This window comes from Panicum virgatum, chromosome 1N (assembly GCF_016808335.1).
Source record: "Panicum virgatum strain AP13 chromosome 1N, P.virgatum_v5, whole genome shotgun sequence".
NCBI lineage: Eukaryota > Viridiplantae > Streptophyta > Magnoliopsida > Poales > Poaceae > Panicum > Panicum virgatum.
This window is the reverse complement of record NC_053145.1, coordinates 62278273-62292161: the sequence shown is the minus strand read 5'-3', so window position 1 is coordinate 62292161 and position 13889 is coordinate 62278273. Positions and strand designations below refer to the sequence as shown.

The following is a 13889-nucleotide window of genomic DNA, read 5'->3' as shown; positions in this document are numbered from 1 at the left end:
TCGACGAGGCTGCCTGCTCCATGGCAATGGCCGATTCACGAGCTTCTGCTTGGGACCTGCAGGTCAAGAAGATCGATTCAATTGCCAGTCACGAGCTCATCCGCTGCATGCCTGCATCGTTATGCTGGCAGACTGCTCGATGGTGAGGTCTGCCTCAGCAGCAATCTGAATTATTGCGCTTGAGGTTCAACTTGATGCCCTTGTCTAAATTTTGATGCTTTGATCTAAAATTTCAGTTCTGATTTGAGATGTGGTACAAAATCTAGTCAGCTTTTTCTTCAATTTGGTGCTTGCTATGATGTGGTAGGTAAGGAATTTTCTGTCGATAACTTTGACTCAATGAATTTGCAAAACTGTTTCCCTCTTACCCAAATAGTAATTTTTACTGGGAATATAAAGACCTCAGTTTTCTTGTTCCCAGCAATTTACAGGTGTACTCCATTACCAAGTGTTAAATAATTAAGTATTAGCCTAAAGGCGTTCCATCATCGTCATTGAGCACTACTAATTAAGTATTAGCACAGGGAATCAGACGAACCCAACAACCACTGCTTAAATTATTCTGCACATATTTTCTCATCTCAACTTTCCTCTCCCCAAGGCGAAGACATCCCAACCTTCCTCTCAAAGAACAAGTGCACCCAAGAACATCTTCTCCAACTCACCCACACTCCTAGCAGGGCATGGCTCCTGCCGCCCTTGTGTTTGCCGGGAAGTCGGTGGCGATTCCAGCCATCAGCTTCTTGGTCAACAAAGCCTTCAGCTACCTGAATGAGTACTTCAAAGTTGATGGCTACGATGAGATTCAGCGCAGATTAGAGCAAGCCTTGCCCAAGATCCAAGCTGTGTTTCAGGTCATCAACCCAGAGCGTATCAAGGAGGAGAGCAGCGCGCTAGATGCGTGGCTGTGGCAGCTCAGGGATGCGTACGAGGAGGCCGAGGATGCTGTCGATGAGGTCGAGTACTACAAGCTCAAGGAGAAGGCCGAGGACCTCAAGGTGAGTGACTGGGGCTCCTCTTTTGCTAAGATGAAGCATCGTGCTATCAAGTCTGTTATGCATGCTAGTGTTCTGGATAAGACTATCAGGGGGTTGACTCACCGTGGCACTCTCAAGAAACTGCAGAAAGCTGTGGAGGGTTTAGACAAGGCTGCTTCAGGTGTAGAGGGTTTTCTGGGACTTGCCGGCAACCTCAGAGGAAGTACTACTAGCCGTCAGGAAGAGGATTATCTGAACAAGGATCGTGAAACAGGTTCCATGATAACTGCACCTAAAGTGTTTGGTCGGCAAGAGGATTTGGAGCGACTAATTGGATGGCTGACCAAGCCATCAGTTGGAGATGCTGAAATTGAGGAGAGCAAAGTATCTGTTGTTTCCATAGTTGGTCACGGTGGGATGGGCAAAACTACCCTGGCACAACTCATCCACAATGATGACACTATCAACAAGCACTTTAATAAGGTGATCTGGGCATGTGTATCCACTAGCTTTAATGCAAAGGATGTAATAAGCAAGATGTTGGAAAATGCTGGATGGCAAACAACTGATGTTAGTACTTTGGAATCGTCGCAGAGATTTCTTGGAAAGAAATTGAGATCCGTGAAATTCTTGCTTATTTTGGATGATGTTTGGGAGGACAAAAAAGATGACCAATGGGAGAAGTTACTTGCTCCTTTGAGGGAAGGGGAGAAAGGAAGCAAGATCTTGCTGACAACACGCATAGAAAGAGTGGCAGAGATGGCAGAAAATGTTATGAGAGGTGAAAATAAACACCATAAACTGCAAGGCCTCGATGAATGTGCTAACATAGAGCTTTTCAGGCATCATGCTTTTTGCAGTCCTGATCTCCAAGATGGTGCAGCCTTCAACCAAACTGGAGAAAAAATTGCCAAGAGTCTCAGAGGTTGTCCGTTGGTGACAAAGGTTGTAGCCGCACATCTGCGAGATAATATGAGATTGGATTACTGGAATGAGTTCCTGACGCAAAGTTTGCAACATTTTTGTGGAAGTTCAGAGGATATTATGAATGTTCTCAGGTTAAGCTACTATCATCTACCACCAAAGTTGCAAACTTGCTTCCGTTTTTGCAGTTTATTCACACAAGATTATAGATTTAACAAGAATGATCTAGTCGAGATGTGGGTAAACTCAGGCTTGATCTCACATAATGAATCTGAAACTTGTCTCGTGAAGATTGGAGAAGAGTACCTGGTTCAACTGATTAGGAAATCATTCTTAGATCTCAGCTTCTATGTAGATCGTTTTGGTCAAGCAAAAGAAAATTCTGGATACTATATTATGCATGACTTAATGCATGATTTAGCAACAAATGTTTCTTTTGGAGAATGCGTACGGATAGCTGATGTTACCAGCCTTGAGAATGTGGTGAGCACAGTTCGACACATTCGTGTTGAATATATTTATAAATTCCCTGTGGAAAAGATTAAGAAAATATCCCGTTTGGAACATTTGCGCACCATTATCATCAAAGATGGGCATACTAATGTGGAAGAGAATATAGATATTCTAAATGCTGTGGAACAGCTTGTTGCGGGATCAAAATCCTTGCGTCTGCTTGAAACAGAATTATGGCACACATCCCATTTTGCCAGTAAACTTGCAAAGTTGAAGCACCTTCGTTGCATCAAATTGAAAAATACATACACAGCACAAGAAAGCATGTCTGGAGTTTTCAAATTGTATCACTTAACAACATTGAAATGGAAATCTGTGAATATAGGATCAAAACAAGTAAGGGATGTTGGGTACCTTGACTGCTTACGGCACGTGTCATATGGACCACATGGATGCAGTATGGTCCCAATAGGCAGACTGACTTCTCTTCAATTCTTACCTGATTATCGTATCAGGAGAGTAAAAGGTTACAGTATAAGTGTGCTCAAAGATTTGGGAGGCCTCCGTTCCATTTCTGTTCACGGCCTTGAGAACGTTCATAACCAAGAAGAGGCAAAGGAGGCCAACATGAAGTCAAAGAAATACCTCGAATCATTACATCTACAATGGTGGAGACGCAGTGGTGATCAAAGTAGTACTGCTGAGCTGATTGCTGACAGCCTTGAGCCACATGCCAATCTTAGAAATCTAAGTATTTCAGGTTTCGGTGGCCGTAGAATTCCACATTGGATTACAGAACCCTGTGTAGAAAACCTTGTAAAGCTTAATTTCAATGGTTGTGCACATATTGAAGAACTCCCAAACCTTGAAATGTTACTAAAGCTCGAGGATTTAAGATTAGATGGTCTTACTAGACTGAGAAGAATTGGTCCGGAGTTAAATACCTTGGGAGATGGGTGTATGGAGCTGTTCCTGCCACCAAGGCTTCATACACTTGATGTGAGACGTTGCTTTGAACTTGAGGAATTGCCTCTTCTACCTCCTACTTTGGTGTTACTGGAAATTGATTATTCCGGATTGACCAGGCTTCCAAGAATAGCTGAGCTGCAGAACCAGAACAATGAAACTGTATCGTCCCTGCTGAAGGAAATCAAGGTCAGTCGTTGTCAGAGTTTGAATTCACTTGTGGGGAGCCTATTCGAGCAAAAACAATTCATGGGAACTCTATGTGAAATGAGCATCATTGACTGTGAGCATCTGGAATCTGCACCCTTACCTTTTGAAGAAATGAATGGACTTGGTGAACTTTTTATAAATAACTGTCCAGAGTTGAGGATGCTAAGAGGTGCTGAAGATAACCTTTCTCTTTCTCTATCGTCACTTAAACGTCTAAAAATGGGGCAGTGTGGTGACTTGGAACTTCTGCTGCTTCAGTCACTGCAAGCGTTTACCAATCTCTCCAGTTTGAGCCTCAGAAACTGCTTGGTATTGGAATCCCTCCCATCCGCAGATGTATTTCGGAGTCTCATGTCGTTGCGAAACATTGAGATGAATGGATGCAGGAATCTGTCATCCCTGGGGGGGCTCGAATCCGTTCGATGCCTCAAGCGTTTAAGTATCTCCAACTGCAGTAAACTCAAAGAGGTTGGGCTATCCCTAACTCCGGACGTATTTGGTTGCCTCGAAGAGCCTAGAAGGTTCATGCAATTCGATTGCATTAACATCGACCACCCCTGCCTGGTGCTTGTTGAGCCACTCAAGAGTCTATGCACAACCACTCGTCTGGACATTCGAGATGGGTCAGAGATGTTGAACGTAATTGAGCCATGGCTGCTACATAATTGTACATCCCTTCGGTTCCTATACATATTTAAAGCCAGTTTCGAATCGCTCCCACCGAGCATAAGAGAACTCTCCTCTCTCAAGTCGTTGTGCGTGTATGAATCCAATCATCTCCGTTCACTGTCAAGTTTGCCCTCCTCCCTACTGTCACTATTTATTATGGAGTGCCATCCAGAGCTGCGGAAGAAAGTTAAAGAGCATGGAAGCATTGAATGGAACAAGATTTGCCAGATCCCTAATGTGCAAATAGGTAGATCCACTGTTCGTACAGCTTCAACTTAATACACTTCGTTTTTTTGCATCCTTCAATTCCATCCTGCATATGAGTTGCTTTTTTCACAGAATGTGGTCCTCCGTTTTCTCCCCTTCTTTCTTGCCATGACTAAAGTTAGGCACAATGTTTTGGTTTGTATGTATCAACCCCATAGGAAGGCCATTTAGGCAGCTTAAGTTTGCTATACCCAAATATATTCAGAATAAGTTTACAACTTTGTTATATTTGTTATTATCATAAGACTAGATCCTGATGGCAAAAGGTGTCAATGTAGTTTTGTGGCAGTATTTGTAATGGATGTCACAAAGTTATAGTTTTGAGGAAGCAAGTGTCAAAATACAAATAGTAAGTAGGCCCCAAAAGCGGTAAAATCATGGGTTTTATTTCAAAATAGTTTTAATCTAGTGAAAATTACTGTTTCTGGTTGCGATTGATCTAGGCTATTGACCGAACAAGCAAACTATACAACTCAATGCCTTTAATTTCTCTTTGTTAATTTGTGTGCTTAACACTAGCTTTTTTTTTACCTACTGCAAATCTATTGTAGGAGATTGCTGCTTCAGGAAGGGTGAACAGTACATCGAAAAAAGAGCCGATGATTCAGGGGTCACTTGGACTGCGGTATTATTTGAATTTGATGTGTATAAACTGTAACCTTGCTGGTGCTACCAAGTACTAACTTCTAGCTGAACATCTCTATTTTGAAACAGGTGATGAATCACACAAACAAAACTCAGTTCTTGAGCAGAGTATTTTGTTCTCCAGGAAGCCAAGAGCCACAAGAAATTCTAAAAACCAATTAATGATAGCTATCCATTGATCTTGATACGATGGCTAAAAACTAGGAAGAACCTTGGATGTGGGTCGGGAACTATATTCAATTGACCGGGGAACTAAATTTAAAGGTCACTAGAAATGAAATGCCCTATCAGGCGCCTTAGTAGCCATAAATATTGAAATAATAGAAATACGATTTGGCTATGGACATAATACTTCAAGCTTTGCTACTACACAGCACACTTTGTATATTCTCCGTGTCTGCTCATGTCGTCTTGCATATGCACAATCATTAAATCCTTTGAACAAAGAATGGAAGACCATACATAGATTAGCATTCACACAGTTTACAGCCAAGTTCACCTAGATTCAGAGTGCATCATTTTTGCTTCAACGACAACGACTGGTAGGCGATTGCTTGGAAACATGCTAAAGAGTGGTCTAAGAGGCTCCAGTTTGTGCATCAAAGCCATCGTGGCAGTACTTCTATGAGTTAATTTTACTTTGTCACAGAATATATATGCTTCATGTGTGGCATATGGCGGCGATGCGCATAGGGCGGGTGCACGTTGGTGGGGACAGGGTGGATAGATGGGCCCCGCTCATCACTGACTCTACACAAGGTGGCGAGATCTGGTGCGGCGCGGTCATGGTGCTGAGGTGGACGGCTGACGTGTGGGCCGAGCTAGGGTGGGCTAAAAGGGAAGAAAGGGAAGGGAGGTGGAAAATGGACTTTTTTCTGATTCTAGTTTGGCTTTCAGGATTAATCAAACAAATTGGCTTGGGGTTTCAAACACACAAGACAACTACTAAACTCGGTGCGCCAGCATGAAGGTTATGCCTACAGTTCATTTTAGCCATTTAATTAACAAATTCTAGAAATACATATACCATGCACATTAACTTATTATAAAGAAATTTTCGAGTAGTAAAAAAAACAGGGTTTTACAAGGTGCAAACGAGGCTGCTAGCATGTTTAGCGGTGATTAGTTTTCAGCGGGACTTGCAGAGTCCGGAGAAAAAAATAACTTACCTCTATTCCCGCTAACATCCCATGATAGAAATAAAACCCAGGCAATATGTCTCCCTCGTGGGTAGAATGGGCCATATTGGGCCGAGTTGTACTCGTTTTGTTTTTCGGCCAGCCTAATCGAGTTTAGAGTCCAAGAATAACAGCTCTTCTTCTTCCTCCCGCCGCGCTTTTTTTAAAAATATTTTTACCCTTTTTTACAAAATAATAATCTAATTTTTTTTTACAGATGTAGCCCCCTGGCTCCCTGGGCAGGGGCGCCAGGGGGCCTGCGCCATGATCTAGGGCCCGGCGCCTCCACCAAGGGCGCCAGGGACCCTGGCACCCAGGCCCAAGGAGCCAGGACCTAGATGTAAAAAAATTTAAAAAATTACATTTCGATCCAGAATTTTAAAAAAATTGCATTTAGACCCCTGGCGCCCTGGGCAGCGGCGCCAGGGGCCCGGCGCCCTGGTCGGCGGCAGCAGGGTGGGCGCCAGGCTCCCCCCTTATATAAGCCCCGCCCTCCCCTTTCTCCCTCATTTGCGTCCTCACACGATCAGAGACAGAGGGGTGAGTAGAGAGCGAGGAAAACAGCGAAACTCTGCCGAAAATCTTCCGCGGAATGTTCAGGTAATTAATTCCCCCCTCGTAGATTACTAATTTGTAGATTGCTATATTATTGTTTTAATTATTGTAGATATTATTGTTTGTAATTAGTATAGTTATTATAGTTATCACTGTCACTGTTAAGGCATAAGGTTATTACAGTTATTATAGTTATTAGTATAGTTATTATATTCACTTAGAATTCTTACTATTTGATACTTAGAATTCTTAGGAATTCGCATATTATTAAATACTTAGAATTCTTAGAAATTTATATATTCGTTAGAAATTATTAGAAAGTACTTATAATTTTAAGAAAATACCAATATTTCCTAGAAAATATTAGAAAGTAATAGGTAATATTATCAAGCATTAGAAAATGTTTGTTAATTTTATTTAAAATATTTGTAATATGTACAAAATGTTATTAAATGTTAATGTACCTTTGGAAAATAATAGAAAAAAGTAGAAATCTCAAGAAAATATTATAAACTATTTAGAAATTTTTTAAAAATATTAGAGAACACTTATTGAACATTAGAAAATATTTATGATGTCACGTATTTGTTACTTTGTTTTGAATTGCAGGTATGGCGCAAGGTTTTTCACCGACGCCAAAGTTGCTCGACCCGGTTCTAGACTCGGGTCACTGCTCTTTCGCGATAGCGGTTGAGCATAGACACTTGTCGGTGCTGCGTCCTCGTCCGTCGGCAGAGCTTCTGCGTATCGACCCTCGGTGGACAGAGAGGTAAATACAGTTTGTTAAGAGTACGGATAACTCAGCATATCTAACCAATAAGTTAATGTGCTATTCAAAATTGTTTCAGACTTAGCCGCGCTGGTCTCCTCACGTTGGCCCGGCTAGTCGATGGGTCAGAGAGTTCGAGGTTGCAGCTCGACAAGTCCTTGTTGACCGCGTTGGTCGACAGATGGAGGCCCGAGACGCACACGTTCCACCTCCCATGCGGGGAGATGGCACTGACACTACATGACGTGTTTTTCTTGCTCGGACTACCTCTGGTAGGGGATGCAGTAGGACCCCGCGTCGTTCCACCTACGTGGATGGCCGAGTTGGAGGCAAGGTTTGCGGGAGTTGATCGGTTGGCCGATTTTGGACCGATCATCCCGCACCCCACGTCCGCGAGGGGGGCGTCGAAAGGTGGCTTCTCTAATTCCAGGTGATTTGTTCGTTAATATGCTACATGTTTCAAATTTGTTAAAAATGCTTACCACGTACATATTGATTGCAGGCGCATATGTTGGACGAAGACGCTGACAACGATAGCGTGACTAGATCGCTTGAGGCGTATCTCCTGTGGTTGTTCGGTTACGTCCTCTTCAGCAATGGGCACGGAAACTCCGTCGACAAGATCCTAATTCCGTACGCCCAAGACATTGCCGATACCGAGCCTGAGGGTGACGTCCCTTCTTGGAGCTGGGGCTCGGCCGTTCTTGCCGCGACGTATTGTGGGCTTTGTGATGCCTGCAAGAAGACGGAGGAGAACGGCATCCTCACGGGCTGTCCACTGCTTCTTCAGATGTGGGCGTACGAGAGGTTTGTCGTAGGTCGTCCTTTGGTCGACCTCTCACCGTACGAGCAGGGGTACTACAAAAATGAAGACGAGGATGACAGACCGACAATGGGCACGCCATGGTTGAGCCACCGCCCGGTAAGATACTATTTCTACTAAGTTTATTGCATATAATGCTGGTTAACAAATAATGTAAATTTATTGTTATTTATTTACTGTAGAGGAGATAGGCTAATGTGCAGACTAGACAATCGTATCTTGATTTCATCCGGGAGCTTGATCAGCTGCAGCACGATGATGTTGTCTGGGAGCCTTACACAGCGCCTGCGTTAGCCACGCGGGCTCCTCTTGGACTGTCCTCTTGGTGCGGAGCAAACCCGGGATTGTGGCTGACGACTGCACCATTGGTCTACGATATATTCGTAGAGGCACACTGTCCGGACCGAGTCATGAGATAGTTTGGGTACTGGCAGCCATTTCCGATGCCTCCACCTCTAGATCGGATTTCACGGCACGACCACGGGTAAAGACTACGACTTGTCTTCTACTTTTAGATGTACAAATATTATAAATTAACATCTATTTCCCTTTTGTAGGTTGACGAGGTTAGGCTAGTCGTGCACGACGACTTGGGTTGTCATATTACAGCCATTTGTTGAACGGTGGGACGACGCAGCTGAAGAGGTCGTGCAGCCGACAGGACCACACGTGAACAGCTGGTTTGATGCTTACCTCAACTGGTACCAACCACGAACTCGCTGTAGGATCACGTTTGCTGAGACTCAGCATCAAATTCACGTACATTCTACGGCGGACGTGTATGCCCATCACCGGGATGAGGCTCTAGCGGGAGCGGTACATACAGATTCTTTGTTTCGTAATGTCTGTTATATTTTAATAGCGTCTTAGATTGTGCGTTCATTATGTTATTTTAGGTAGAGGTTGCCATTCGTCATTTCAACGACTTAGACTTGACTTATGCGAGGGTTTGCCGCGGCTCACCTGTCAAGGTCCAGGGACCATGCTTTGTACCTCGTCAACACATTCGGCCACTATCCGCAGACAGAGTCATCGCAGGATTCGTCGCAAGCTCCACCGGCACAGTCACAGTCGTACAGCATAGGTAAACTTGGTCATTCATACTTTACCGTACATATTAAAAGAATCAATGCATTAATAAATTGTTCGTATAGGTCCGCGTACGCCTATGGGACCTCCGCCATTTATGGGACCGGGACCTTCTCATGGGCCCACTCAGACCTACGCGAGCCCACTCTTCCCAAGTAACCATGTAGTATTAAAGACTATTACAAGTTGTATTATTCCCCTAACGTGACTGCACTTGTTTTTCGATGTATTTACATATACTCACATTTATTATTACGTTGTCACAGGAACGCGCGGACCTTCACAACCGCCAGCACATATGTTCGAGGCATCCAACGTCGACGTCTGCTTCACGATGGAAGACCTCTGTTCGTCGTCGCCCAATACTGATTTCGACATTCTTGGATCGTCACAGTTGGGAGGCGCTCCACTCTACCCCACACAGGAGCAGCCTACACAGCCCTCGATACATGAGCCCCATCCTACTCGAGACATAGGATCTCCGGATCGTTTCACCTACTCCGCGGGTCACGTTCGCGCACAGGAGCGGGCAAGGAGGACTCGTCGTCGCAGGGGACAGTAGAGTAGTATGGCAATGTGTTTTAATAATTGTATGCAATGTATGAACTTAACTTGCATAATATTTCGTTTACCGTTGGTGCAAATTGCGTGATACTGTCGCTAAAAAATCCATTACATAACAACACACATAATTAGAAGTAATGTAAAAACCATAAGTCAAATCTAATAACATCAGTCCAACCAATTAGTCCAACAAACAATAACATCAGTCCAACAAACGATAACATCAGTCTATTACAACAAACGATAACAAGACACACAATTAAAAGTCCATAAAAAGTACCAAACACTAACAATCGAAGGCATGATCCAACCATACAACATGGAAATCACACAAACTACTGAGTGCACCGAGGCCACTTTTCCTTCCTCAGCGCATCTGGATTCTCCTCCAGTGTTGCTTTCGCACGGCGAGCACGCTCAAGCTCTCCAGCCACTCTCCTTTGAATTTCCTCCAGCCTCTCCTTTTCTGCTGCCTCCTCCTGCCGTCTCTTCTCCAGCCTCTCCAAGCGCTCAGCTTCCCACTTCTTGCACAACTCCATGTACCTCTTGTCATCCTCACTGATCTCAGTGTCAATCCACTGCTCAAAATCACACAGCGGGGGAGGGGTCTGCAAAATAATCAATGGTTCCACAAAGTCATATATTTATAATAAAAACAATAAAAGTAATACAATAAAAATGTACATACTCACCATCATACCAATACGAATCGCCCTGGCTGGTGGATCAAAGGCATAGTGCCTGTATGTATCCTCTTCATTAGACTTAGCTACCTTGCAAGGATCGCCGCAGAAGCACATGAGCACAGGAACTCCGCTAGGCAGTGGCAACATGGCGTATGCATTTCCCATCCGCACCAGTTTCTTACCTGATTTGCCACGCCTAGGCATCCTACAGTTTCATAATGCAGGAATAAAAAATTATAAACTAAAACCAAGACACTGCAAACTAAGGTTCCAGAATTAAAAGTCTAGACACAACTCATGCTAAAAAAGGAATTCAAATAATTCTAATACTGAAAATAGAAATTACAATTTTAAACTATCATTAAATATCTAAATTAATTGCAAATAATCAGAGAAAAATTAATGTGTAACTAGTCATCTATAATAATAATTAAAATAAAAATAATCTAGTCTGTTACTTAATTTAGTCCAATAATCTAATCAATTAATTACATCTAAAAAGGTCATCTACAAAATTAAACTAAAACTAATCTACTCTAGTACTTCTAACCACTCTATTAAAATAGTAATATAAAATAATCTATAATATAATCGTAAACTATATTCATCTACACTAAAATAGTAATCTCATCTACTGACTACACTAACAGTAATGTACTCTATAAGTTAATAATCTACGATGGGTAAATTAATTACCTGAACATTCTGCGGAAAAAATACTGCAGAGCTTCGCTGCTGTGCTCGCTCTCTACTCACCCCTCTGTCTCTGATCGTGTGAGGATGCAAATGAGGGAGGAAAGTGGAGGGCTGGGCTTTTATAAGGGTGGGGGACCCTGGCTCCCCTACCCAGGGCGTCAGGCCCCACTAGTGCCTCCGACCAGGGCGCTAGGGGGCTAAATGCAATTTTTTTAAATTTTGGACCAAGATGTAATTTTTTTTCAATTTTTTACATCTGGGTCCTAGCTCCTTGGGCCTGAGCACCAGGGTCCCTGCACCAGGCCCCCTGCCGCCCCTGCCCAGGGATCCAGGGGGCTACATCTGTAAAAAAAAATTTAGAATATTATTTTTATAAAAAATAAAAATATTAAAAATAAAAAAAGCCCCGCCATGGCGTGCACAGCCTCACGGCCCACTGCGCCGTCAGCAGAAAAACAGAGGAGTTTTAATCATCATTACTAATGAAGAAAAAATGTCCATGATTCAAATTGGAGGCAGACCGGTAGAGATTCAGTCATCATTAACGGATAGGTTTTATGGAACAAAGGAATTGCATGCAGCTACAGTATGTCGGTAGCGTGTCATACGGGGAACAGCGATCGGGGCTCAAAGATCGCCAAGCAAGTAGTTGCATAGCACCACGGCGATGGCAGCGCCGGCGGCCGCGACCCTGGGGAACTGCGGTGCTGCAAGGGAGAGCGCCACGAGCGCCGCGGCGAGCAGCCAGAGCACGAGGCCAAGGCCCAGCTGCTCCACGTTGCCCGGCGCGCTCCAGCTCACCTGGTGGGTGATGGCGATGGCGCCGAACAGGAGGACACAGCCGGAGTCGATGAGCTGATGCCGGTGGGCATGTTGGCGATCTATCACGGGCCTCGCCGCCAGTCGATCGCCGGCGGAGGTAGCTAGTGGCGGAGCCAGCCCCAGCATCCAGGGGGTAGCTCCTCTTCCTCTCTCTTCTTTCTCCTTTCCCCACTCTTCTTCTCCTTTCCCTAATGGAGTTCATGGCTGTACTAGAACCCAAAGTTTCCAGAACCGTAGGATTGAAGAACGGGTACGTGGAACGCGGAACGCTACTTTCAAAACCTATGGAACGAAAGGGGTATACCTATTTAGGTTGTTCCTTCGAGAGATGGAACACATTCCATTTAAAGCTGTAATGATAGTCAGGAATGATGTCACAAGTTAGAAACAAGAACTATACAATATCAGTAGTCAAAAGGAAAAAAGAAAATAAAAATAAAATAAAATAGAGAAGGAGATGGATTGCCCAGCATATCAACAAGTCCATTACTCGTTTTATATCATTTCTACCCTTTTCCATCTTAAATGCTTCTAAGTCCTTAGAAAAACTGCTCGAGGAACGAAGGGATAAGGAATGTGTTCCACCCTTCGATCGGAACATCGTTCCACACCGTTCCCGTTCCTCGTTTGGGACGATGAATGACGGAACGAGGAACGCCGCACCGTTCCACATTCCTGGCTTCTCACTGTAGTAGGGCTGGCTTCTCTTCCTCCCTCTTCTTTTTTCTTCTTTCCCCTCTCTTCTTCTCCTTTCCCCAATGGAGTTCATGGCTATAAAAGGCTATAAGAGGGCTGACGCCCCACCCGCCCCCTTTAGATCCGCCGCTGGAGGTAGCGGACTAGCGGTGCTGCCATTTCTAGGCTGGCCGCACAGCGTCAACCAGCACTTTGTACCAACGGCTACAACGGACTTGACTACCCTGGCAATTTGAATAATCTGTACACTTTCAAAGAACAGTAGAGCACCAAGATCAAGATCTTCATCAACCAATTGAGCTTAGGGTCTCTGAGAGCCTGAGAGTGAGTCCTCTTGTGCTAAGTTGAAGTGTTGAACAAGCAATAGCCAAAACTCATTACTCTTTGGTGATTATGATCACCTGCGAGTCAACTCATTACTCTTTGGTGATTATGATCACCTGCGAGTCGTGCCTCTTGCCAAGCTTTTCAAAGATTGTTGAAGATGCAAGAGAGGAGAAGGTCCTTGGACGGACATTGTGGATGGCCGAAGTCCACCACACCATAATAATGGGTCATGTTGTGATGAGTTCGTCTTTTGCAATTTTTTTCTGGCCTATAATCGAGTCCAACAACAACTATTTTTCCCCGGCCCACTGCACCGTTGGTAGAAAAAACACACAAGAGTTTAGTCTAGCATCATTTTGTTATAACAAAGAAAAGTTCATGATTCTGTTATCGCCATAAATTAACAGGGTTAATTAATGGGGCGTGAGCGAGTTGGACTTAGTGTGGAAATTAAAGAATGCTTGTGAATCGGCTCCTACGCGAGCATTTGGGCCATGTGGGCCATGTTTCTTTAGGTTTAGTTCAGTTTGAGTTAGAGATAGAGTCTGTGTTGTCGGTCAAAACCCACCGGCG

The 13889-nt window shown here is 44.0% G+C and overlaps 1 protein-coding gene across 1 annotated transcript; it reads left to right on the top strand.

Moving 5' to 3' along the window:
* Nucleotides 1–548: 548 nt before the first annotated feature.
* Nucleotides 549–5480, top strand: LOC120653848 (putative disease resistance protein RGA4). Its single transcript, XM_039931533.1, has 3 exons — nucleotides 549–4446; nucleotides 5018–5091; nucleotides 5181–5480. The coding sequence occupies exons 1-3, from the start codon at nucleotides 684–686 to the stop codon at nucleotides 5271–5273; spliced, it is 3930 nt and encodes a 1309-aa protein (XP_039787467.1). The 5' UTR covers nucleotides 549–683; the 3' UTR covers nucleotides 5274–5480.
* The last annotated feature ends 8409 nt before the right edge of the window (nucleotides 5481–13889 follow it).

Bases quoted from the DNA above. Each gene is read 5' to 3' on its own strand.
- LOC120653848 (XM_039931533.1), top strand. From the start codon at position 684: ATGGCTCCTGCCGCCCTTGTGTTTGCCGGGAAGTCGGTGGCGATTCCA. The intron at 4,447-5,017 runs GTAGATCCACTG...AATCTATTGTAG, and splicing joins GATCCCTAATGTGCAAATAG to GAGATTGCTGCTTCAGGAAG. The intron at 5,092-5,180 runs GTATTATTTGAA...ATTTTGAAACAG, and splicing joins CAGGGGTCACTTGGACTGCG to GTGATGAATCACACAAACAA.